The sequence below is a fragment of the Ambystoma mexicanum genome, chromosome 13 (genome assembly GCF_040938575.1).
Source record: "Ambystoma mexicanum isolate Mex_15411 chromosome 13, UKY_AmexF1_1, whole genome shotgun sequence".
Classification (NCBI taxonomy): Eukaryota; Metazoa; Chordata; class Amphibia; order Caudata; family Ambystomatidae; genus Ambystoma; species Ambystoma mexicanum.
In genome coordinates this window covers 369,022,769-369,049,654 of record NC_090938.1, presented here as the reverse complement: position 1 = coordinate 369,049,654, position 26,886 = coordinate 369,022,769, and the positions used below count along the sequence as shown (strand labels likewise).

General features: G+C 44.7%; 1 protein-coding gene across 8 annotated transcripts in view; it reads right to left on the bottom strand.

Annotated features, from left to right (window-relative positions):
• Positions 1–26,886, bottom strand: part of RPGRIP1 (RPGR interacting protein 1) — a 638,645-nt gene that overhangs the window by 174,476 nt on the left and 437,283 nt on the right. For all 8 annotated transcript variants that reach the window (XM_069633891.1, XM_069633894.1, XM_069633896.1 and 5 more), the window contains one exon: positions 19,887–20,135. In XM_069633891.1, coding sequence (XP_069489992.1) covers positions 19,887–20,135 — 249 coding nt within the window. The remainder of the gene's footprint in view (positions 1–19,886; positions 20,136–26,886) is intronic.

The window sequence follows — 26,886 nt, the reverse complement described above, 5'->3', positions numbered from 1 at the left end:
CGTGTCTGACATGATCTTGTTCCGAGGCTGAGTATACTAAGATGTCGTCTATGTACACTAAGGCGCACACATCAATTAACTCCCTTAAGACGTCATTCATGAAATACTGGAATGCCGTAGGAGCGTTGCATAACCCGAAGGGCATGACTTGATATTCAAACAAGCTGTACTTAATACGGAAGGCGGTTTTCCATTCATCTCCTTTTCTGACTCGGACAAGGTGGTACGCTCTTCGAACGTCCAATTTGGTATAAATCTGGGCATCTTTAACTTGGTCTAGCATCTCAGGGATAAGTGGCAAGGGGTAGCGGATCTTCACGGTGATCTGGTTCAATGCGCGGTAGTCAATACAGGTTCTCAAGTCTCCTTCCTTTTTCGGTACGAAGAACAAAGGACTGGCTGCGGGGGACTTCGAAGGACGGATAAATGCGTTTGCAAGGTACTGGTCTAAATAGGATTTCAAATGAAGGTTTTCTGGTTCTGTGAGAGCGTAGATCCTGCCGCAAGGGATTTGTGCACCAGGAACAAGGTCGATCTGACAGTCATAGGGCCTGTGCGGCGGCAATGTATTGGCTTGGTCCTTTCTGAAAACATCCTGGAAATCATGGTATTCACTTGGCAAGGTATAAGTTGCTCCCAGGGTTGATACTGTCGCTCCGGGAGTCATGGGGAAACAGATGTCGGGTTTCTCCTCTTGGTAGTAGCAGGTAGGGGAGCAGTGACCGGGGAAGGTTAATTTTCATACCCGCCAGTCTATCAAAGGGTTGTGAGAAACCAACCATGGCATCCCTACTATTAGCCTGAACTGAGGTGCCTTGATGAGATGGAATGAAATAGACTCCCGATGTCCATCCTGGCACAGCAAGGTTACCCTGGCTGTGCACTGGGTTACTGGTCCGGAAGCGATTTCCGTCCCATCCACGGTGGTTACCTTGTCCATAGTTGGCTTAGAACACAAAGGAAGCCCCACCTCTGCTGCCAGTTCTTGATCAATATAATTTCCAACTGCTCCGCTATCGATGTATGCTTCAGCGGCATGCATTCTTGACGACTGTTGTTGGTTAATTAAGATCACTGGTATTGAAAAGTGCGAGGTCAGCAACTCTTTCTTCTCACTCGACAAACTGACCTCTACGTTTGTCGAGCTTGGTAGTTTTCCGATTCCTTAGCTTCATCCTTCTCTGTGGCCCGACTGTTCTTCTTGGGGGTTTTACTGGACAGTCCTTCAGGAAATGTCCTGGTTTCCCACAATACAAACAAAGCTGTTGTTGTCTTCTTTTGTCCCGCTCTTGTTTTGTTAATGGAGGCCGTATCTCTCCAATCTGCATGGGTTCTACAGCATTTTCAGGTACACGGGGTGTGTTTTCCCTTGGTCGAACATGCACAGTCCAAGGGTCCGTCTTAGACTGGTCTGCCTTTCGGTCCTGCAACCGGTGGTCTAGCTGCATGACCAGATTTATGAATTCTGCACAGTCTCTGGGTGGATCAACCACCTGGGTTAAGACGTCCTTTAATTTGCCTCGTAGGCCTCGATGGAATAACGTGGTTCTTTTGTTTTCTGGCCACCTAGTTTCGGCAACCAGTCTGTTGAAGGTGGGAATGTACGTTAACAAGTCCTGATTACCCTGTCGGAGGGACAAGAGTTCATTGTCTACAGCTTGTTCCTGGGTATGGCGAGCAAAAAGTTTTTCCATTTCTCTCTGGAACACCCCAAAGTCATGTAATAGAGGATTGTCATGGGTTATCAACGGCACCAACCAATCTGCTGCACTATCACTCAGGTATGATAAGACAAAAGCTACCCGAGCTTGGTCGTTTGGAAATGCTCCAGGCCTACAAAGAAAATGAAGGCAGCACTGATTGATGAATGCCGCATACTTCCGTGGGTCGACTGAGAACGGTTCTGGTGGTGCCAGGGGCACTGTTCCAGGTAACGTGATCTGTACCGGAGTGGGTGGTATGGCGGGGTTTTGCATCGTTGGATTGGTTCCAGGTAGAGGCATCTGTCCTGCCTGTGATTGCAAGTATTGCCTGCTAATCTCTTCAGTGTGTTCTTTGGTTACTATTAGGTCTCTCCGGCGGGCATTAGTCTCTTGTCGGGCAGGGCAGAATGAACCTCAGCACAAAGCTCTCCTAGTAATTGGGCCAATTGGTCCATTTCTGATGTCTCCATGGCGCCCAGGTGGATTTGTTATGGTAGGCTTTGCGTTCTGCTACGCTCACCTGGTATCCACAGGGACGCCACCCAGCTGGGTTACTCGCTCGTTTGCTTCTCAGCTTTGCCCTGATGTGGTCTGGGGGGAAGGTTCTGCCTGAAAATACAGGAGGACTGTGTTCAAGACTGACTGACTGGGGTAAATATCCTACCTCCACCCCTGTATGAGGTCAGTCCCTCTGGCGCCCTCTCCTCACCTTATGGTAGAATTAGGCATGCTCTCCACCCTGCCTTCTTTGCAGGGGCACGTTGTCTTTCATGGCGAGTGTGGTCCAGTTACTTCACTGACGCCGGCCCGTTTGATATTGTTCAGGTAGGTCTTATTGCTGTTCTTTAGTTTTGTTGCTATCCTGCATGCCTTTCTTTGTTTATAATGTCTCTTTTTTCTCCCTTAGGTATGCAGAGCTTCCGCAAGGCGAACTGGCTTGGTTGAGCCCCGCTGGTAAATGATGGCGCATTAAGAGCGCTATGATGCGGTAAGTAAGCGCTATGCGCAGCGCTGCGAAGTCTTGTCTTTGCTAACCTGTGTTTTCCTTCCTTGTAGGTTGCAGCGTTCTTCAGCGCGAGTGGAATGTCCGGAGTGGCGCCAGCCGAGAGGCGACCAGCCAGGTAAGCCTTTTGAGCAGTTCGTCATTTGTAAATGTCTCTACTGCTTTCTTTAATGTTGCCTCCATCTTCATCTTTCAGGTCGTTCTGTCCGGGAGGCGTGCATATTCTAGGAAGCTGTTCTCAGTAGCTGTGAGTATTTAAAGGTGAAGACTGCAGGTAAGATGCTGCTGCTAAAGATGTTCCTTTTGTCTCCTTGCAGGTTCTGCTTCTCTGAGGTTCGAGGGAATAGCTGGACACGGTGACCATCACATTGCAAGCTGCAAAGTAACGCAAAGCGTGTTGTCTTGCTCAGGTGTGGTTTAAATAGCCGCAACAAAATAGTCCAGGTAAAGTAGTCCCTAGGCTGCCACACCCAAAACACTAGACCGCATAGCTTGGTTCTAAGGAACCAAGCTATGTGGATGCCTCCATGTTGGCTGACAATACAATAAAGTAGTTCCTAAGCACATTGTTTTTCATGGTGTATGAGCCTGGCGCCATAGGCGCCAGGACTGGCCCCATGAGGGCTTTTGAAGAGGATGCCAGGATCTAGAGGCCCGAGTCCTGACTCCACCTGGCCAATGGGTTTGCCAGAGGGGGTTTTGGGCGAGGGTCGTGACAGAAAAGGACCCTGAGATGGGTCAACTTCAACTGGTGGCCTTTTGGTCACGAAAATTCACAGCACCGGAATTAAATTACGCCGTGACAGACAAGGAACTTTTAGCCATCAAGGCGGCTTTTAACGCTTGGCGGCATTATCTGTTAGGAGCAAGACACACCATCACAGTAATCACAGATCACCGCAATCTATAATACCTAAAGGTGGCAAAGGTCCAATCCTCTCGCCAACTCCGATGGGCACTGTTCTTTGCTGAATTTGATTTTGTGATTACATACCGACCTGGTTGTCAAAACAGAAAAGCTGATGCTCTGTCCCACATTGGGATAGATGAAGCATACACAAGTCCAGACCCAGTAGCCATCATCCCTGGAGGAAGAATCCTTGCAATTACCACATCTCTGACTCTGGATGACATCCATGAGGACATGTTGCATCTCATCGATACCAAGACTATGCAGGGTTTGCCAACTAAAAGCAAACACCATTCAGTCAAAAATAATTTACCATACTTTCAGGGACGCCTTTATCTATCCAGTTAGGAACTTCAGGAAAAGGTCATCTCAAATTACCACAAATCACTGGTAGAAGGTCATCCTGGAATTGCAAAAACTGAAGCCAAAATCAAGCAGCATTTTTGGTGGACAACATGGCATAAAGACATCAAGCAGTTTGTGCTATCATGTGGTATTTGTGCACAAAACAAGGCTAAAAAAAGGAGACCACCAGGCCTACTGCAACCTCTGGATATTCCACCTACACCCTGGCATATGCTGTCTCTCGATTTTATCACAGATCTCCCTCCTTGTAATGGGTTCAACACCTTTTAGTGGTAGTAGACTTGTTTTCCAAAATGGCCCATTTCATTCCACTAGAAGGCTTACCCTCAGCTTCAATCCAGGCAAAGGAGTTCCTAGAACAGATTGTCCGAATACACGGATTTCCCTCCGTCCTGATTTCAGATCGTAGCAGCCAATTTATCTCACATTTTTGGAAAACATGTTGCGAGTTAGCCCAAATCAATGTAAGACTTTCCACGAGCCACCATCCCCAAACCAATGGTCAGACCGAGAGAACCAACCAAACATTAGATCATTACCTAAAATGCATGTTACACCAAACGGAAGGCAATTGGAAAGATGTTTTTTGGATAACCAAGTATGCCTATAACAATTCCTTACACTCCAGCACTGGGCAGAGTCTGTTTTATACGATACATGGGATGCATCCATGAACCTTTAACCTTGTTCCGCCGCAACATTTGGAAATACCAGCCATAAGAAGTGTTCAGACTACCATCACACAAGCCTTCAAAAGGGAGACAGAACAAATAAGGCACGCTAGGGAAAAGTACACGAGATCTGCAGAACTACATAGGAGTGAAGCTCCAAAGTATCAGTTTGAGGATGAAGCCTGGCTGGTCTCGAAACACATACCTGTAAAGGAACTCATTCTTTCAATCCCATATATTTGGGACCATACCCCATTAAGGCCATCATTAATCCGGTAGCTATGAAGTTGGAGTTACCTCCACATATGAGAATTCATCCTGTGTTTCACGTCTCGCTTTTGAAACCAGTGCAACCTGGAACTCGAGTAACGAAACCACCAAAACCAATCATGGTCGACGGGGGACCTGAATTTGAGGTTAAAGATATTCTGGAATCTAAAATTGTCAAGTCAAAACTATTCTATCTAGTCGACTGGAAAGCCTATGGACCACAAGAAAGAACATGGGAACCTAGCAACCACATTCATGTGCCACGCTTGGTGAAAAGGTTCCATCATAATCATCTAAGGAAACCTGGACCAGCGGGAGAACCCACCCTAAGGGAGGGCTTGGGGGGGGGGAGTGCTGTCATGGTGCATGCCCCCAGACATCAGGAGCTCAGCCTACCCAAGTTGCTGGCACCCATGGGGACCTTTAAGGCCCCAAAAGGTTGCCTTAGGACTTCCCGGAGTCGGTCCTGGCGCTGTTGGCGCCAGGCTCATGTTATTCCATCTTGTTGCAGGGAGCATGGACACACACACAGCCCAGCCTTAAAGAACTGAGCCATACAGTCTAGGTTTGAGTGTGGCTGGAGGGACTACTTTGCCTGGGACCACTTGTGCAAGGCTATATAAACCACACCCTAAGGACAGAACACACTTTGCGGTATTCTGCACTCCTGCAGCATAACTCTCACTGCGTCTGCTCAGCTCCAGTTACTCGGTCTTCAGCCATACCTGTCTTGGCAACCACGAACCATCAGCACCTGTGGAGAAAGGAAAGGAAGAGAGAACAAGAACTAGAACAGTGGTTGAGTCCTTAACTGAGAAGCAGGCCATCCGAAAGGCTTTTCCTTCTGCCGCTCTCAGGATCGTCGCATCCGCTGAAAGGAAAACACACGCATAGAGAACCAATACTCACCCGGAGGCCGCGCTCTTTCTGAATTCCATTGAAGCGGTTATGCAATCGCCGCTCTGGAGCCACACCGCACCTGCAGTACAGGAAAAAAAGAACCACAGGTTAGTCGCGCAAAGGAAAAGAACCATTTACTGTACATTTCGATGCAACGCTCTCGCGCTAGTACTCACCTGCAGGAATTCTGCTCAGCGTCGTGGGGAGATGGCAATCCTTCATCTGGCGCCCTCCTAAACCACACCTGTAAAGGAAATAAGAACAATAGTGAGAACTTTGGCAGCTAAGAACATTTAAGCAAACTATACCAAGAGTCTATTGGCAGAGAGTCTTACCTACAGAGTCACAGTTACTCAGAACTCCGCTACACCCCGCAGGATCATTGACGCAACTAGATCCAGAAGAGAGGCTGGAACATTACCGCGCCCCTGCATTCAGTTGCAGGACGCAGAATCCGCCATTGAAACACCTAAGGTGAGGCATAGCTGCCCCTCACAGCTGGTTAACATCTCGTTTCAACATTTCCAGATCCCGAAGTGCAAAGATTTTGATTGCTTCTTCGCACCAACCAATTACCTATTAGATCTATACAAGGTGGACAATGGAAAATCTCTAGAGAAGATAGGTTTTGTAGAATCTGTGACATTTCAGATCACTGTGAGATGGCAAGGCATGTGATGACCAAATGCCAAAAAATGGGACATAGTTATATGACACTGCTTGGACAATTTACTCATGACTATAATTCGCTGAAATCTATCGAGTTTTGGTCTTAATGCCTGAATTCTGACTGTGAAAGACTTCACATAGCACTTTATAAAGTTTAGTGTAATATTAGGAACAAACTCAGTAATGGTCATTGAATGGTCAACTGGATTATGCTGTTTTTCTTTAGTTGGTTGACATGTTTACTTTTCTTCGATATAAACGGCCTATAGGCATTCCACAATGTTGTTAGTTTGCACAGGTATTCACGCCTTTTTTTTTAAATAGTTTGAATTTGAAAAATTCTGTTTTAGTATAAAGTGTGTATGTACCAAGTCAAATCTTAATATATCTGTGTGTTATGCATGTTTTTAACATAATGTTTTTTGTATGATCAAAAAAATGAGATATGTTCAATTATTTTATTGATTGATTGTAATAATTATGTGAATTTATGAATTGATTTGTTAAAGTACATTTATGAACTAAACACAAATAAATAAATAAGTAAGTATATATGTTGTAATATTCTTGTCTTCACTTCTAGTTTTGTACTACCTATGTACCGCAGATTACAGCTACATTTTAGCACATTTATCACATATTTGGTCATCCATGTAATCATTTTTCTGATCTTAATCTTTTTTCCTGTTCTTGGATGATTATAACTTTGGATGTTAGTCCTAAATAGGCATGCCTTACATGTGGTACATTTGTAAAACCCCTCTGGTTTTTCTGTTAACCATCCTGTCCTCTGTGGGGTCAACAGATTAAAAAAGGCTGGGAGACAATTTAGATTGTAATGATGCTGCTCTTCTAAATGGGACACTGGCATTGGCCTTTATATGTTGGTGAATATCTTGATCTCTAGTCAATAAATGCCAACGTTTCTCTAGGATTTCTCGGACATCTCTAACTCCTTCATTGTATGTTGTAATAAATCTAATATTGTCTGTGGGATTCTCATGTCTTTTCTTTTTAGCCTCGGCCATGATTAGAGTACTTTATAATATATACTATATACCAATTCCTCTGTCTCCTTTTATGTATCATAAAAATATACTATTCAACAAATTTAAGGCACGCCTAATACTGTATTATTGTTGAGCAATAACTAACTGTCAGCACATTTAATTTATAGTGAGGGGACGACCATCACAGTCCCCACAACAAATACCAATCTACCTTCAGGTATGATCATGTTTTAGTCACAAAGAACTGAAAGTGCCTATGTAAAAGAATTGCCACCCCAGAACTCTTGGCTTTAGTACTTGCTTGAAATTTAATTGCGCATTCCTTGGAGACCAGCCTGTGTTTGTCTGCTTTAGAAGGTGAGGTTCCTTCAAGCAGACTATCCTAGTTTTGGCCTTTTTTAATCTTTAAATAGTGGACTACTTATTAACGGCATGTGTAAACCATGCACGCTCAACAAGACCCTAACTTTAGTTCAGACTAAATGCTCAGTGTCGCCCAATATGTGTCTCACAGTAAAGAACCCTATGGGCAGCATATTAAATGGTAGGTTATTTTAGGCTATACTGATGTTGTATGTGCCCCACAATTACTAAAAACACCACCCATTGCCACCCCATCCCATCGCCAAAGATTTAGAACCAGTTCTGCCACACACTGGCAAAAGTAAGTGAAGTCCCCATCTCTCCTCTGCCCCACTATCCTTTGCAGCTGCCCCTCCCCCCTCCACTCCATCACAAACAAATGGCTCATCCACACCTCCCTGTAAGTAAAAGAGCAACACACACAATAACAGTAACTCAAAGTCTTGCACCCCCGTTACAGGATCATAGAATGAGAAAAATAAAGATATCATAATATAAACTGGGCTGACAGCCTTCAAAATAAATGCCTACTGGTCTGAGGAACATCTATAATCCGGTCCCTCTCTCTCATACCAAAACACTATACAGAGCAACAGGGCATGTTGATTCAGTGTAATTCTCAGTTTGGTTTTGAGGTTGAACTAGAAACTGAAGTTCTTAGCCCTTTCCACATGTGCCAGGCATTGTCCACCCACATGTTCGATTTCGTGAAGTTTCGGATGTGCAGTTTTATCATCCATTTTGAGGTTCAACAAGTGTATCTCCTTTGCCCTTTTCTCTAAAATAGACCGTAGCTCCTGGCTGCTATTGCCACATTGAAGGCTAAATGAGAATGTCCAACGATTCTGTATTTTCTTTTGGAGAAGGATGTTACTTACGTCCTCATTTCTCGAGGCCTGCCAATTGTAGCTGGGGATAACTCCTGAAAAAGTTGGATTGTGTAGTCCAGGTATCCTTTTTGCCTTCTGTCCCTGGTGGAAGACACTATTTTCTCATTGGAAACAAAGTAATGAGGCTTAAAGTATAGCACAAGGGGAAGCCTGCAGATCTCTTATAAGATGACCCACCCTGTGGGCTTTATCCATCCTAATGTCAGTGTTGGAGTTATCTCTGAGAAGCATGCAATCAGTGCTATTCTAACCTTCAGAGCCCTACGTAAGCAATTTCATGAGAAGATTCTCCCTTTGGGGTGGGTTCTTGTGACCCTCATGTTTCTCTTGCAGGTGCTTCACTGTCTTGTGGTGAGATCCAACATCTGATGATAACGATGGAAAGCACTCACAAATGTTTGTAACTTTTGCCTTATATACATCTATCATGCCCCTGACTGACTCAATCTCCTTCATCTTGTCTGATGTTTTGAGTGAGATCTGCACCAGGAATTCCCATTTCACCCTGGATGCTGGATTTAGAATCCCCTTTCAATACTGAGGTAAAACCTTCAGAAATATGTTTGTTGTGTTTCTCACCTTGTTCCACAGTGCCAACAATACCAGCCACAGTCTTCCTGAAGTGGGTTAGTAGAAGACATTCTCGGTTTACTGCCCAGCACAGTAGGGATGTTTGCTGTATCTGTTGCTAAGGGCATTTTCTCCCTTTCCTATGTATCTTATGCCACACTCCCAGCAAGGACCTGGAGAGTATCATGACATAGGAATGGCAAAAGGTACCTCCCTCCATACATCACCTTCTGTATGTTGTGCTGTGGACTTGTTTAGGTTTACTTGGGGAGGCTCCTCGTTCATTAGGACCATACAACCGCTGTCAGGTGCATGCTGAAGGCAATCCCCCAATATTTAAACAAAAAAACTGCAATCTTCTCAGCGTTTGCAAGGCTCTCAAGAAGCAGATTTATAGCAGCTGATCAGATTTGGCTCACCTGCTCAGCACCCAAGCATGTATAGTTGACAGGCATGTGTTACAATAACCTCATCTTTTGAATGAAGGGAATGATGTCTACTGGTGATGCATTGATAGTGAAGCATCTGTCATGTCTGAATTTGTGTCAGGGGGCCTGTGTGATGTAATTAATCCAAGATGGGCACCATTACGGATGCTAATTTCGTTTTTGAACTGTAACTGCTTTTAAGGTGGTTCTATCAAATTTTCTGAGTATGTTTTTTGTTAAACATGGTCAAAGTAATGGAAAAGTTCATATAAGGAATTTTGTAATATCTTTTACAGTTTCCGAGATATGGCCTCATAAATGATTGCTACTTCATCGCAAACCTATGACTGTAGGCTCACTATATTAGAACGTTTGAAATAATTTGCAACGTTCTTTTTGAAATATACTATTTATTAAAACTGCAGTAACTATTTACATTTGACGAGAGAAATTAAGGTCTTATAGGTCATCTTCTGAGTCCCAGAGTTCATTTTCATAATCTACAAAATCATTGTTATCACAGAGCTCTTCGTCGCCACCACACGTACACAGTTCTGTGCACCTTAGTGACTGAACTCGGCATTTGCAATGCACAGCACACTGTCCTTTGATGCATGCACACCGTACCAGCTGTATGATTGATTGTGGTGCACATGGAAGCATACACAAAGTAGGGGAATATTGATTATCTGTCTTGTCGAACCCGAATTGTGATGGCTCTGGGAGATTCAGGTGTTCTTGATCAGCGCATAGCCACTCCTTCATTTGGTAATGAGTCCTTAAGATGTATGCTATTGGAGAGGATCTTGTTGGTGGCAGATTTTCACTTTGCATCTCTTTTTGTGAACATCCACCAGTGCAGTCGACCAATGTCTGAAATCTTTGTTCCTGGCAAGTAGACTTGAGAAATTAATCGCTCTATCATTCGTTCATCATCTTTCATAAATTCTTCTAAGACATCCAAGTCTTCCCAAAGCTTCAAGGTTTTATTTTTATGACGTCTTGAAAATGTTCCAGAAAGATAGTTTTTCTTTCTTCGTAAAACACTCAGTTACATCACACCCTGAAAGAGCATGAAGGCCTAGTAATGCCTGCGCTTTTGTAAGACCTATGCAGGGGCACACACTTTTGTGATCTATAAATCTTTTATTAGTTCCAACTCCTGTGACAAACATGCTGTCAGACAGGAAAAACAGTGACCACCACAGTGAAAGGACAAAAACATTGGTATTGGGTGAAAGAATGTGGAGGGTAGTAGCATGACTATCCGATAAAGGGAGTAAATAATTATTTTTGTGTCTGCCTCCTCATATGTGCTTTCAATGTCTCCAACATCATTTGCATCTGATGAGTTGGCTTAATTTCTCCAACTGGCTACCATGCTTCTTGTTATCCTCTGTCCATGCAGAATTACTTTATTTGAGAGGTAAAGAGTTAACTCATTTTTAGTTTTAGAATGCAACAGGAGGGTTTTCATGGAAAAAATTTAAATATTTGTAGAATCTGTCATCTTGTACTCAACATATGTTACTTTTCCTGCTCTTTTCCTTCGCATGGAGTTCTTAAGTGAATTTTCTAGGTAGGTATCAAATACTAAATGTTTTTCATCATACTTGAGCATATAAGGTTCTATTTTCTTGTTGAATTTAATTGCAAGCTCATCACAAGTCTTCACATATGATGGTTTCTGCAGTGCTTGCAATCCTGCCATTTCCTCGAAGACAGCTGCTGAATATCTTTGCTCTGGTACAGATAATCTGTGTTCAGTAACAAATGAAGAGACCTCTGTCATGTTGTTAGAAACCTCTGTATGTTGTTCCTCTTATAGAATCTTTATCAGCTTGCTTTTGTTTGCAGCTAAAATCATTGTACCATCTAAGATGAACATTGAAAGAGCGACTTCAGAGAATTCGTAATTACTCAAGCATTCCTGTAGATCAATGTCAGTTCGACTTTGTGAAGCAATAAGCAAACATGTGAACAAAGAACGATCTGCCTTCAACTGCACTATGGTGTCTGATACTTTTGTTTTAACAACTTTGCGTGCACCTATACACAGCTGAAGGTTCTTTTTGGTCATTGGTGTCCACAGGCTAGAACTTTCTAATTCAATGCGGTATTCTTTAAAGCTGTTGTACATTTGACAACCTTTTTCTGACATTCTTGATGTGTCCCTTCTTAATTTTTACATAGAAAACTGCCTTTGTCGAGATGTTGATGAGTTGTTTTCCATCATAATTCACAGGATTAGTCAATGTCATGATCGAGTTGCAGATCTGTTGAACATCTTCCTTTTGGCGTCTCACTTTGGATGCTGTTCGGTGATGATGTTTTGAATGTTCGGAATCTGTGATTCCTACAATTCGTTTGTTTCTGTAAACAGCCTTGACCGCTCAGGAGAACCTAAAAAGAATCCTGCTAGAGCCTGTTTCTTTTTGAATAATATAAACCGCACCACCAAGTACTTTCATTGCCCTGTTTTGATATTGCAGAGCTTCATCTGAACCTAAAGCACAGAAGGGTACTTGAATTTTGCTTACTACCCTATTGCCTTTCTGAAACTCACCACACAAGTCCGGGTGTGTGCTTCCAAGCTTTTTCATTTCTGCAAAGGATCATGCTACCATACTTGCATAGTTTATCAAATCGAGGGCGAAAAGGTACTTAACAAACTTCAAGTGATGCAAGGTGTAAATCCCAGTTTGCAGTTCCGATGGATCTGATAAATAAAAGCATTGTGTCCACCATATGAATGTACTGAAGAGCAAATCTGAGTGTTTTTCTTGAGATTCTTTAACCCCTAATGCTTTCACTTTGGCCATCACATTCAAATTTGTCAGAATAGTCACAATGTAATTATGGACTGATTTAATTTCTTGGGAATCATCCACTTGTAAACTTTTAAGTAACTTCTTAAGGTTCCAACTTTCCTTGATTTAAAAACACTCTTTATAGAATTAATTGATGATGCATTTGAAAAGTGCAATCTTTAGTGATGTCTGTGTTTCAACTGCTCTCTTTACATACTTCCCTGATTGAATCTTCGACACAACATTCGCATCATATAGTACAGTTAGGGTGGCCTCAATGCCTGTACCATCCAAGAAAGAACCAATAGCTCAAAGCATTCTAAGCATCTAGTTATTTAACAAGTCTTTTTTTAGCCTTAGCTAATTTTCAAACAGGCGTGTACAGGCCAATATCCAATGTTACAATTGTTTTTGATTCTGAGGTGATGACGTATGTTTGTTTCTGCAACTTCTTCATGAATTGGAGCTGTGTTTGTGTGCTGTTGGGCTGGCATCTATGAGTGGGAGTACACAGACTCTAGTTTCCTTAGTTGGAGGATCACTTATAATGGAATTGTAAGCTGACAAAGTCAGGACTATAGTGAGTGGTTCTGACTATGTCTCACATTCATCAGTCTTGGTTTCTTCAGTGAGATCACAATGTGTATCCAGCAACTCTTCATCAGAACATTCTTGAAAATCACTCACCAGCAAGCCTTCTGCCATCATCCAAATTAGGTCTTCAAGCCTGCTGGAATCTAAAATAACCTTTTTCCTCTCTGTATAATCAGTGATGTGAAACCTTAAAGGATTAGGGGACCTACACACTTTGAGAATGTTGCAAGACATGACCTCAGACGGGGACTGAGGAATCTTCAGCAGTGATGGAAGTGATGATAGTTCTGATATTTCAATTAGGCTTAGGACATCTGACTCCTCCTTCTCCCGATTGACCACTATAACAGTACTGTGCAAAGTTCCTTTACCATACAGAGTATCCAAAGGGACGTCAATGTTGTCAGCAGCACAATAGACAAATCTGCCTCTGACCAACTTTGAGGGAACGTAAGATCCTCCACACTCATCCATGCATTTTATTACCTCTGTGGCTATCTGTGTCTCAACCTGAAGGACGCGGCATAATCCATAGAAGCTCCCATGCTATGCAGAAATTGATTGATGAATTTGCAGCAGGTAGCTGTGTGCGCTGTGAGCCCAACTGCCACTTGGAAGGGCATTTTGCAGGTATACTGTGTGGTAGAAGTGCTCAAGTAGGAAACTTGTCGTGGTGACAGCATTTCCTATATAAACATCTCTTAAAATTCATGAGCCCTGTTCATTACAGAAGTATCCTGCTTTTCTGACTTACTTTTCATATCTATCTGCCCTTGTAAAAAATAACAACCTCCTTTGGTACAACATCTGCCAAATTCACTTCTTCAAAACTTCCAGTGAATTTCCATTTTTTACAAGTTAGTACGGCTCTCTGTAAAATCATAGCTTCTGCCATGAGGCTTCTGATATTTTCCCCAATGTCCTCAAATGCTTCTTCTGCATGAGATAATGCAACATCTGCTGTTACTTTCAGCGAGACTCTTTGTGGTTCATTTACCCTTTTAGGATTACTAAAAAAAATGCCAATACATTGAAGCTCTTCTTCTATAAAACTTTTGTTTTGTGTTCTTGTGTTCATCTGTCCTTCTTCTAAACCATTGTTAGCTGCAATTTTCCTGTAAAGCTTTTCAATTTCCCCCATTATTGTTATGTTTTCTTCAAGGAGAAAATCACTGATTGAAGATACAAATTCAACTTTTGTTTCTTCGTAAGACAGTGCATTTGGCTGCATCTTTCCGCTTAGTATACGCTTGCATCGTGAGATATTCACTACATGTGTGTTCCAACATAGCTTATGATATGCAATTTCCCTTGGGTGAGGGTATCGAGGATCTATACAATCGTTAAGACGAATCTTCAATGTGTCATTGTTAGACAGTTCACTGCTCGCTTAAAATTGATGTCTGCTGAATCAGTTGCTATGAAATATAATTGATTTATTCTTTTGTCTTCTTTATTGCAAAAGAAAGATTTATTTCTGTTGTACATAGGTATTTTTGATCTTATAGTGTAGCTTCGTTCTATTTCTTCCTCTTCTTCATGGCTGGAGATAGACATCTTTGGCTCACACAACTGCTCTCCATACAATCTTTTGCTTCAATCCATGTTTGCCTTACGAGTACAATGCTTGTAGCATTCTGAATGCCATTATGCTTTTTCATTTTTCCGTTTTTTTAGGTGTTAAGCTGTCTAATCGTAGACTTATGTTCAAGTATTCAATATTGTTCACCTTTACTCTCTTCTTAATATACTTTAAAACCTTTTCATAACATTTTGAATTAACCAGGGGATATTTCTTTCTTTGTTGACATAAGATACACAACTAAAAGTCCATTATCCATTTTCTTGTTTGGCTGATGGTGGAAGTTCTACTTTTAAATGACTTTCGATATCTGGAGGCAACGACATTTAGAAAAAAAATATTTTACTAGAAGATAGAATCAAATTTCACACTTCAACTGGTCTTAAATAATTTGAAATCATGAAAAACAAACTGCGAACAGAAACTTATAAACAATAAGAGATATTCAATTATTTTAAGGACCTTCTTTATTCAGTTCTTATGGTGAACAAAAAAGGTCCTTAGAAAATATTTAATAGGATCACTCTGAAGCGAGTTATAGATCAAATTCTGAATTATAAATTGTAGCGGTGGCCATCTTGGATTAATGACATCACACAGGCCGGCCCTCTGCCACAAATTCAGACAAAACACCTGGTTATACATAATTATATGCTTCATTTGCAACACCCCCGCTATTAATAACTTCCCTTCATTCAAAATCCCACATGTGATTTTGATTTATTGATTTTTTATATTTGTAACACGCCATCACGGATTTAAACCGTATAGGGGCGCAGTTGCAATTATCAATATAGAAAAAAAGATACAGAAAGGTTGCTACAATAGTTGGTACAATACTGTGTCCCTGAGGGTTGTCAGATAACTAGGTGATTATTTAAACAACATTTTATTCAGAGCCTTCCGGAACTGAACAAGTATCTGATAATCCCTGATCTTTTGTGGTATGCTATTCCATAATTTAGGTCCAAAAACTGCAAATCTCCTGTCGCCTCTAGTCACGAATGGTGACCGGGGGCTACTTAGAAATAGTTGGTCCTTTGATCTAAGGGTCCTCACTGGATTGTAGAGCGAAATGTTATTTCTTAGATAATCTGGGGCCAGTCCCTTTAAACATTTAAAGATCATGAAAGCAACCTTAAATTGAATACGGTCCTCGACCGTTAGCCAGTGAAGGGACCTTTGTAAGGGAGAGACGTGATCTACTCTCCTCAAACTACCAATCAGTCTAACTGCTGCATTTTGGGTCTTCTGGAGCCTATACAATTGTTTAGCTGGCACACCCATCAAAATACTATTACAATAGTCTAGATGGGTATTTGTCATAGTAGCAATAACTACTGCATAGTCTTCTTTAGGGATAGATGGTATCACTCATCACAGCAGCCGTAACAAGTAGTATACAGATTGAACCTTTGCCTCTACCTGTGCCTCACTACCCAGATTCTCCTGCCACATACAACCTAGATTCTTGATCTTAACAGAGAATTGAAGTTTCTCCCCAAGAATATATGCAGCAAAAGATTCTCTTGCGGCTACAACCTGCTTCTCTGGTCCAAACAAAATCAACTCTGTTTTTGCTGCATTCAACTGAAGTTGATTTTTGGACATCCATCCATCCATTTATATCCTCCAAACACTGGCTCACTTTTACAAAGGCCTCTTCAATGTTGTCAATTTTAATATAAATCTGAGTATCATCTGCATAAGAATGGTAACTTAAGCCATGACTTTTCAGAATGTTCAACATAGGCTGCATATAGAGATTAAACATCAGTGGGGAAAGCGATGACCCCTATGGCACTCCGGAAGCTCATCACAATAGGATCTGAGATATAACCCCCAGACTTCACACGTTGGTGTCGGTCCTCAAGAAATGATCCACACAATTTTCGGGCCTGGTCAGAAACATTACCAGACGTTGCTAAACGTGCAAGTATGATGCTATGCTTAACTATGTCAAAGGCTGCAAACAAATCCAGCATCACAAAGAGAGTAAGTCCCCCTTTTCCGCAGCCTCTAACAACTCATCATACACTGCTAACAAAGCTGTTTCTGTCCCATGTTTGTGCTGAAATCCCGACTGTAGCCCATCAAGCAGTGCCTCCTCCTCCACAAATGTTTTCAATTGTGAGGTGACCACTTTCTCTAAGATTTTACCTGGTCATGATAGGCCTGCGACCTGGTTGATAATTCGTTAGATCGGCTGGGTCCAGATTCGGTTTCTTCAACAAGGGGGTAATATCCAATATTCTTCCTTACTTCCACCATGTTAAACAAGTATTCAGCTCCCACAAATGCACCTACCCGGTACTGAGATAGGTGAGTTTCTCTTTTTACCAAGAAAAAGGAAAATGAACGGCAGCATGACCTGTCGACTGCTGCACCTGGCCGCAAACAGGCCTAAACAGGAAACGCATCAGTGCTTCACGCTGACGTGAGTCAGATGAGGACTGCGGCGCCCCCAGATGAATTGTCAATGGTGCATCGAAAGAGGGTGAGTCTGGGGGATTAAGTCCCAGTACTCACAATAAGTAGCAAGAAGCTTTTAGTACCCTCTTGATCCCCTGCTCTTTAGTCACTGTGTTTTCATCATGGCGCTCACACACTGCCTGGACCGTCCTAATGAGCAAAATTACATAAAGCGTTTCGGTGTCATGAAATTATTTCCTATCTCCTATTGTAACGCTCACTTGGTATCCATGGGGACATCACTCAGCCTGTTCTGACCTCTTACAACCTCAAACCCTTCTCTGGAGTCTACTCGACCGGAGACTGGGCCCGAAACACAGGATTGGCAGAGTTTAACTCCCTATTGTCTCTGTGTGCTTGAACCCTTTCTTCCCCGGGGTCTAACCCTTCCCTTTGATGCACAGCTCACCTTGTTTTCTTAGAAAGTGTGCTCGCCGTCCTGCCTTCAGCCCAGGGGCGCGTTGATTCATGCGGGCTCGTTGCTGTCTAATTACTTCACTGGCAAGAGTCCGACAGGTAAGTATAAGAGTCTTTTGAACAGTTCTCTAACTTCGTTCCTTTCCTTCCTTAGATGATGGCCGGCGTCCAGAGATGGCGACGTGCTGCTGAGATGAGTAGCGCTGAAGGTGAGTGAGAGCGCAATGCGACCCTTTCGTATTTGTATTGAATAGAGTTCTTTTTCTGTGTCTTTTAGGTGCTGCGACGTTTTCAGCGTGGATGCCGTTTATGAAGAAGAAATGCGGTGAGTAAGCGCGGAATGCAGCGTCTCTAGATGTTTTCACACTAACCTGGAGTGTCTTTTCCTTCTTGCAGATGGATGAGAAGTTCCGGAGACAGAGTTCCCACAGAGCGCCTGGATTAAGGTAAGCGTTTGAAGCTCGTACAGTCTTTCAAAATAAGCGAAGATTTGCTGAATGCTTACTAATCTCTTTTTTCTGTTCTTTTCCCTTTTTCTTAGGAAGCGGCGTGCCGGGATGGGAATGACACCACCGAAAATGCCCGCAGAACAGAAGGAGCGATGAATGATGGGCAGAAGCGCCGCAAGGTAAGGCTGTTCCCAACGGTGTTCTTGTTCTTGCAGGAGTTGAGTGCAGAAGAAAGATGCAGGCCTACTGGAGACCGATCCGAACACGGTGAGTGTCACGCTGCAGGTGCAGAAAACACAAAGCATGTTTCTCAGCCTGGGTGTGGCTCAAATAGTCTCTGGGTATCCCAGGTGTCTTTGGGCTGAACCACGCCCGAAAGACTAGACTGCACATGCAGTTCTGGGAACCGAAATATGTGGGGGCATCCATCTTGTCCCCATCAATGCACTACAAGGCCAATTCCCCAATGTTATCCTATGGGAGTGAGTGAGTCTGGTGCCACAAGAGCCAAATCTGACTCCAAGTGGGTCTTTGGAGGGATGGAGAGGCCCTTGAGGGCCATGTAGGTGATCGTGGCCTGGCTCCAGCCTGACATCTTGGAGGGCTGGGGACATGAGGGGCAGGAATCATGACACCTATGACACAATTAGTTCTAAAACAGTATAAAATTATGAAATCAGGTTAGAATGAATAGCATAGGCAATTTCAAGCAGCACACAGTGACGAAATGTAGCAGCTTTTCCTATACGTAAAATAACATAACATAATTACATATGCCCCTCAACTGGTACCTTATTGCGTGCCAGCATAGGGCTAGAGAAACTCCATGCCCCTTCTAGAGGCTACTCTATCCCACACCTCTCTAGTGTACCTTTCAATGCTGTTGGCCCTCCCTACCTCACCTCTGAACCACTCAGGTAGTCTTGGTGTCTACAAGTACCCTCCACCCTTTGAATTCACACACAAACTCTAGCCCGTATTCACAAAAGGCAGAAGCCGTCACAGAGCCACAGCTGCTTTCATACACCAGGAGTGGTGTGCATACCAGCATCACAGATCTCCCCTCGCACCCCAGGACCAAGTCAGCATCCACTTCATCACTGCTACTTCCACAAAAGAGATCCGATCAGGGGGAATGGTGCCTCCAAGGAATCCAAAGCTTATGGGGTTGTCCTATCCTCCATCGTGTGTTGAAGAGCCACTATTGTAGGAGCTTCTCTGTCACTCAACTTGCAGTTAGAGGTGCCATCTTGATATCACTTAATGCCTTAGGCCTTAGTTTTGTTCACTCTGTCAGCCTCTGTTCTCAAGCATGAGTGAAGTTTACACAGTTTTTGCTTACTTGGGGAGGGTGGAGGACAGACCAACTCTAAAGGTATAATTTTTCAGGGGAGTGAGGTGGTCAGAGGGAGGAACAGAAGCTGAGTATTGAGGCAACTGCGAGGTACGTCCTCTTAGGTCACCATATTGGACACGGCCTCAAATTGTATCCACCATTCTTTAACCCCGGCCCAATCACATTTCACCAAGCATGATTTATCATTTACCAGGTATATGTTGCTTAATGAATCCTAATTTATGTTTTGAAATTGTAGATACCCTAGTTTGAGATCTGTCAGAAGAACCTTAAGAAAACCTCCACATGATTAATGGGGAGGAAACAGTTTTAGAACTTAACATGAATCGCAAGGACTCCAGTTCTGATGAAAAGGTACAAGAGCACACCACTAACCTTGCACACAACATCAAGCTCAGGTAGCCACAAATTCCAGCAACTACCCACCACTATCTCAATCCCTCTTTACTCACCATCTTACTATTTCCCTTGATGGCCTGCTTGACAGGTTGCAACTCATGTCTGGCATAAGGTTGGCTGTCATGGAGGCCAGACCTCTGGACCACTGCATGGTGGTCAGCGGCAGATTTCGCTCTCTTGCACGTCCTTTCACTTTCTTTTTCTGCTTCTCTGGGGCTGCACGTATTCACTATCTTCTGGCGATGCTCTGCCCAGTGGCTCCCAGTGGACCCTTTCGATGTGGCCACTGACCGACTCTGCGCCTGGAAGAGAAGAAACCATTACCACTGCTTCTGACTGTGTATGGGTGTAATTCATAAAAAAACACCTCCAGTGCAGGTAGCCACAACAACACACACAATTGATAGTTCTCGCCAGGCCAGCTAAAGATGAGCAGGGGCCAAACTGAAAATGTCTGGGGACCCACTTGACGGAAGCTGAAGTCAATCTCACCTGCATCTCTCCAATAGGAAACTTCATTGTTCGCTGAAATTTAATTTATGCAATTGAAATCAGGATTAGAAACAGTATGCATTTCTGTGTGGGGTGATAACAGAACTATCAATTGGTGCAGAATAGCATTCACATGTTTGTATCAGATGTCACAGCCAAGATCTTTTAGAATTTGTTTTTATTTTCAGTCCTTTTTCATTCTGTTTTTTACTTTGTTGTATTGCTTTGCAATAACCCTGCAGGGATACAGGTCTCCCAGATCCACATTATCTGTACAATTTGATTTTCTTTCACCACCCTAGTTGATGCTTTTCCCAGGGTTGTTTGAGGCTAAGGCTTAGTGTAGGCACTGAGAGCTCTGAATGTTAGATTTGCTTACTTTAAGAACACCATTGAAGCTGGGCTGGGGGTCCTGAAATGAAAGCCTATTAGTCTGATGTTCTCAGGTCTATGCCTATGAACCATCTATGTTTGGATTATCTACTAAGGCTACCTGCGCAATCTTCCATTTGGACTTATCAGCGCTCCCCAAACTATTTGCCTTGCCATCAGAGATGAATCTTCAGGTTTTTTTTGTGCCTTTGGCTTTTTCCCTTGTTTGGGTGTTCCGGGGAGTTAGCCCCTTGCCCAGACAGTTGTCAGACAGGCATAGTGGCTACTCCTCGTGGAAGGCCATACCTGTACAAGGAATACAAAACCTCAAAGAAAAAGAAGAACACGAAGCCGAATTTGACGGACTATTCTGAGCCCACCTCTTCTAACGACTCAGGTGAGTATCAGGAAGGGAATTTTGACAGAGGTTTACAATCTGCAATAATTTTAGCTTGACAAGTTCTAGCTCTATGACCTGAATAGCCGTCAGCCTTTGAATCAGTGACTAGCCAACAATGGCTGAATACTATAAGAATAAATAGTTAATTTTGTTTTTAAAAAAATGTTTGCTATCTAGCATTCTGGATTTACTTTCTTTTCTTTTTGGCAACCTATTCATAGGCATTGCGCGAGTCAACATTTCTGACCTAATTGGATCTCATTACATTGTCAAGGCCCTGTGTGGGTGGGCTTTGTGGACAGTTGAACGCTGCATGCCATCAATCCCAATTAAGCTTAAGGTAGTTAAATTAGCGCACAGGTACACATGTCGAACACCCTACCCATCACATTTTTAGCCAACAATGAGAGCTTTGATTCTGAGGGCTCTGGAACCTGCCTAGACCCTAGAGTGCCAACCGTCGCACCCTAGTAATCAGAGGCTTCTGACTAACACATTCCTGCTCCAGGTGGTTTCACTTCTTTCATCCTCATGGTCTGGGTTGTGGGGCAGAGGGGGCTTTTTCTCGGATATCCTTTAACTTTGAGAAGCTTTGGTTCCAGCACCATCCTGATTCTAGCTGAAGCTGCACATTTCGAGTGACATTGCCTTTAGATTCTTACATTAATGGGATCATCATTTGCTGGCTCTCTACTTATGGGTATATTATGGGTGATAACCTTTTACAACTTTGCGGCTCCCTCGAGATGGCTGTTTTAAGGCGACAGTGAAGCTAGTCTGTAGAGGAGGCAGTGGATACCTTCTCCCTCATCTCCTCCCCTTTAGCACCATCCCAGTGGAATGACAGACAAGGAGCCACAATTGGGAACCCGTGCATGAATCCATGCAATATTCCTGTACCATGTCAAGTATATTAGAGACAATATGCACTCAGGCAACCATTAAGAGTGTACCCGCAAGCTGACATAGTGGAGGAAAGCTACCAAGAAGGATGCCCTTTGCCGAGCTGTCGAAATGCAGCCATGAACAGAATGGATGTACGTTAAAGACAAAGGGCCTCATCATGAGTTTGGCGGTAACCCTTAAAATCAGCGGTAACGCTATCAGCGCCGAATTTAAGGGTCCGTCGAATCACAAGTACAAATACTGCCGGCGCCATTACAGCCGGCGCAAGTACAGCCGGCTGTAAAAGCGTCGGCTGTAAAAGCGCCAGTATCCATTCGCGCTAAAACATAGCAATCACGAGTCTGGAGTAGGTGCTATTAGCGCCAGAAAAGCGGCCGAAAATACCACCAGCAAAATGCTGGAGGTAAAAGAACACAGGGCACAGCAATAAGGGCCCAGGTGAAACCAATGCAAATCAGAGGCCTACAAAGAACCCACCCATGCACAACACACCCTCCCCAACACCATTACACCAGCAGGAGCAGGGAGGAGACAGAAATAAGGGCCCAGGTGAAACCAATGCAAATCAGAGGCCTACAAAGGACCCACCCATGCACAACACACCCTCCCCAAAACCATTACACCAGCAGGAGCAGGGAGGAGACAGAAATAAGGACCCAGGTGAAACCAATGCAAATCATGCCAATGTCACACAAAAATCGGCACATCCACAAAAGCACTACACATAAGTAGTCTGATTAACGACAATGTACATCTGTGAAACACTGGCCCCTGATTGGCCAATCACATGCCTGGAGAACAGTACATAATAGTGGCAACCAGCAAATGCAACAGCAGCCAAAGGGAATGCCAATGACACAAGGGCTAACCACTTGTCACATGCACAAGCAGATGGAAGGGTCCCCTCCTCCAGTGACAAGGGACAGAGTACTGTTACATTTAGAAACAGAGGCGTAGCAAGTTGTGAGTACTCGATTGATCCAATGCTGCTCCTAGCACAGCACACTCCACAATGTAAATGACCAAATGATAAGTAGGCCACATTGAATACATGAGTGTGATGCACATAACAACTCACAAATACATAGATAGACAGCTGTTTGGCAATCTCACATCATGCATGTCCTGGAAGTCAAAGGTTGGATGCCAACATTGCAATGAGATAGCATGACCTTTTCGACACAAACTTGATCCTGCTGAAAATGTCACTGATGACTGAGCCTTGTGCACCCACTGAACCTACCTTGTCCCCATACCTGCTTTCTCTCCCCTGCAGGTGATTCTGGATATCCCCAGTACTGTCATGATTCCTGCCCCTCATGTCCCCGGCCCTCCAAGATGTCAGGCTGGAGCCAGGCCACGATCATCTACATGGCCCTCAAGGGCCTCTCCATCCCTCCAAAGACCCACTTGGAGTCAGACTTGGCCCTTGTGGCACCAGACTCACTCACTCCCATAGGATAACATTGGGGATTGGACTTGTAGTGCATTGATGGGGACAAGATGGATGCCCCCACATATTTCGGTTCCTAGAACTGCATGTGCGGTCTAGTCTTTTGGGTGTTGTTCAGCCCAGAGGCACCTGGGATACCCAAAGACTATTTAAGCCACACCCAGGCTGAGAAACATGCTTTGCGTTTTCTGCACCTGCAGCGTGACACTCACCGTGTTCGGATCGGTCTCCAGCAGGCCTGCATCTTTCTTCGCTCAGCTCCTGCAAGAACAAGAACACTGTTAGGAACAGCCTTACCTTGCGGCGCTTCTGCCCATCAGTCATCGCTCCTTCTGTTCTGCGGGCATCTTTGGTATTGTCATTCCCATCCCGGCACGCCGCTTCCTAAGGAAAAGGGAAAAGAGCAGATAAAAGGCATTAGTAGCATTCAGCAAATCTTTGCTTATTTTTAAATACTGTACGAGCTTCAAACGCTTACCTGAATCCCAGCCGCTCTGGGGGAACTCTGTCTCCGGAACTTCTCATCCATCTGCAAGAGGGAAAAGACACTCCAGGTTAGCATGGAAACATCTAAAGGCGCCACATACTGCACTTACCCACCGCATTTGTTCTTCATAACCGGCATCCACGCTGAAAACGTTGCGGCACCTAAAAGACACAGAAAAAGAACTCAGTTCAATGCAAATACGAAAGGGGTGCATCGTGCTCTCACTCACCTTCAGCGCTACTCATCTCAGAAGCACGCTGTCATCCCCGGACACCGGCCATCATCTAAGGAAGGAAAGGAACGAAGTTAGAGAACTGTTCAAAAGACTCATTACACTTACCTGTCGGACTCTTGCCAGTGAAGTAACTCGGCAGAAACGAGCCCGCATCAATCAACGGCCCCTGCGCTGAAGGCAGGACGGAGAGCAAACTATCCAAGAAAACAAGGCCCAGTCTCCAGTCGAATAGCCTCCAGGCAAGGGTTTGAGGTCGTAAGAGGTCAGAACAGGCTGTGTGACGTCCCCGTGGATACCAGGTGAGCGTTAAAAGTACACATGGCTCATGACCCCTGTGTGTCATCCAAACACTGCAGCTGAGCGGGCATACAACATTGCCCATGGACGTACACGCAACTGCGTGGAGAGGGCATTTGGACTGCTGAAGGCACGCTTCCGGTGCCTAGACTGTACGGGAGAGGCATTGATGTATGCACCTGAAAAAGTTGGAAAAATTGTACTGGCATGTGTCATGCTGCACAACATTTGCTGTTGCAGAATTGTGCCACTGCCCCACGATGCTCATGTGCAGCCACCTGAGGATGGGAGTGAAGGTGATGAAGTGCCAGAAGGTGTTGCACGTGCACACAGGAATGGGCTGAGGGAGGGGAGGTTGGCCAGACAGGGCTTGATTGATAATTTTTTTTTTGATACGGGTGATGGCTACATTTTGCACATGTCAGTTGGACATTAAAGAGCACTTAATCACAATCACAACTGTCCACGTTTTGTATGAATTTTAAACATGATTTATTCAAAGATTGTCTATCCCTCCTCCCCCAATGAACACCCAGCACACAATCCCTCCTCCCCCAGTGAACACCCAGCACACAATCCCCCCTCCCCCAGTGAACACCCAGCACACAACCCCCCCCAGTGAACACCCAGCACACAATCCCCCTTCCCCCAGTGAACACACAGCACACAATCCCTCCTCCCCCCAGTGAACACCCAGCACACAATCCCCCCTCCCCCAGTCAACTCCCCACAACAGTGCAGGTAGGTGCATGTTCTCAGGGCACCCACAACAATGCCATGTCCAACTATGATGGTCGCGGGCGCTTTCCATGTCCTGGCCCCTCTGGTGTGCGGGATCTCAGGTGGCGCAATGAACAGCGCCTAGGGGAAGGCTCAAGCGATCCCTCCGTGGGTGTAGTGGAGGTTGATGGGACTGACCCGGTTGCCTGCAGATGCTGACGGAGAAGGTTGTACGCTTCCCTTGTCTGCTCAGCGAGTGCAGATACTGCCTCGCACAACTCCCGTACCCTTTGGCCAAAACCTGTCAGGGCTGAGGTGCATTGCTCCACCATTCTGCGTGTGCGTGCGTTGTCTCGGGCAATGTACTTGCAGCCATGCCGTATTGATGCGCTGATGGCCTTGATGTGCCAGCTGTGCACTTTGGCCATGGATTCCACTTTTGCCTGTTTGGCCTCAATTATGTCCAGACGTCCCATTACAGCTCCTCCCGTGACTAAAGGTACCCCTGGTGTGGCAGGTACCGGCCTGCCACTTGTGCGCTGTTGGAGGGGCCTGCATGGGGACATGTTGGCGGCTTGGATGGGGCTGCCGAGCACTGAGTGCCGGTCTTCAGGGCTGCCATATGATGGTGTGTCTACATCTGGCTCTGGTTTACGGACACGACGCACATGCACATGTGGGGTTTGTGCTCCTGTGTGACTGGCCCTGGGGTCCCCTGTGGTGTGCCCATCCCTTCGGCGTCGCTGCTTCCGGGGGAATGCAAATGACCTGCCTGATGCGCAGCTGGAGGTGTCACTCCCACATCGGGCTCTGACCCACAGGTGACTCCCTCTGCATCGTAAGTCTGCATGGTGGCTTGGGTTGAGCTAGGCGCTGACACACTGCAGCCATGTGGGTCCTGCAGCAGTCTGGTTGGGCTATGTTGTGGTGATGTGGGATGGGTCCGGCATCGGTTACCTTCCGCGCTTCCACTTTGTGGGGTGGTGGTGCTGGTCGAGGTACGCTGCCTCGGGCGCTGTGATGGAGTGGCCTCCTCACCGTCATCGTCATCCCGTGAAGTTCGCAGTGTGCCTGTGGGGTACATAGTGTGTGGATTGAGTTCAAGGCAACCTACATAAGTATCAAGCAGTTAATGCCATCAAGTGGGATTGTAGGCAGTATCAATTATGCATGGCACTTGCATTTTGTTCAATCTCCATGTAGTGATTGGTGGAATGTGTGAGTGTGGAGGAACATTGCATGGGAATGTTTGTGTGCCATCATCACATGCGGGATTGGGATGCACCATGCTCAAGGTCCTGGGGGTGTATTCATGCACACTCACACTCTACGTAGCTGTCTCATGGCTATGGATGTCTGTCCCCTGCCCCTTGTATTGATACACTATGCAGGGGAGTCTAGGCGGCACTACGGTTCAATGGTTCAAGGGCTCAGTTATGGGTGTCTGCAGTGCCTCACACACATTTCATCACATTCATTCACTCAGGGTCTGCATGGGTGGTCCTTTCAGATGCATGCATTCGGGGTGGTACTCACCTGCAGTCGGCTCAATACCAATGCCTGCCTCGGCTCCACCAATTCCCTCTATGGTGCCCATGTTGATTAGGGCAGTCATCTTCTCCTCCCAGGGTGTGAGTTCGGGTGGTGGTGGTGGCCCTCCTCCAGTGCCCCTGCTTGCACTCCTGTGCTGT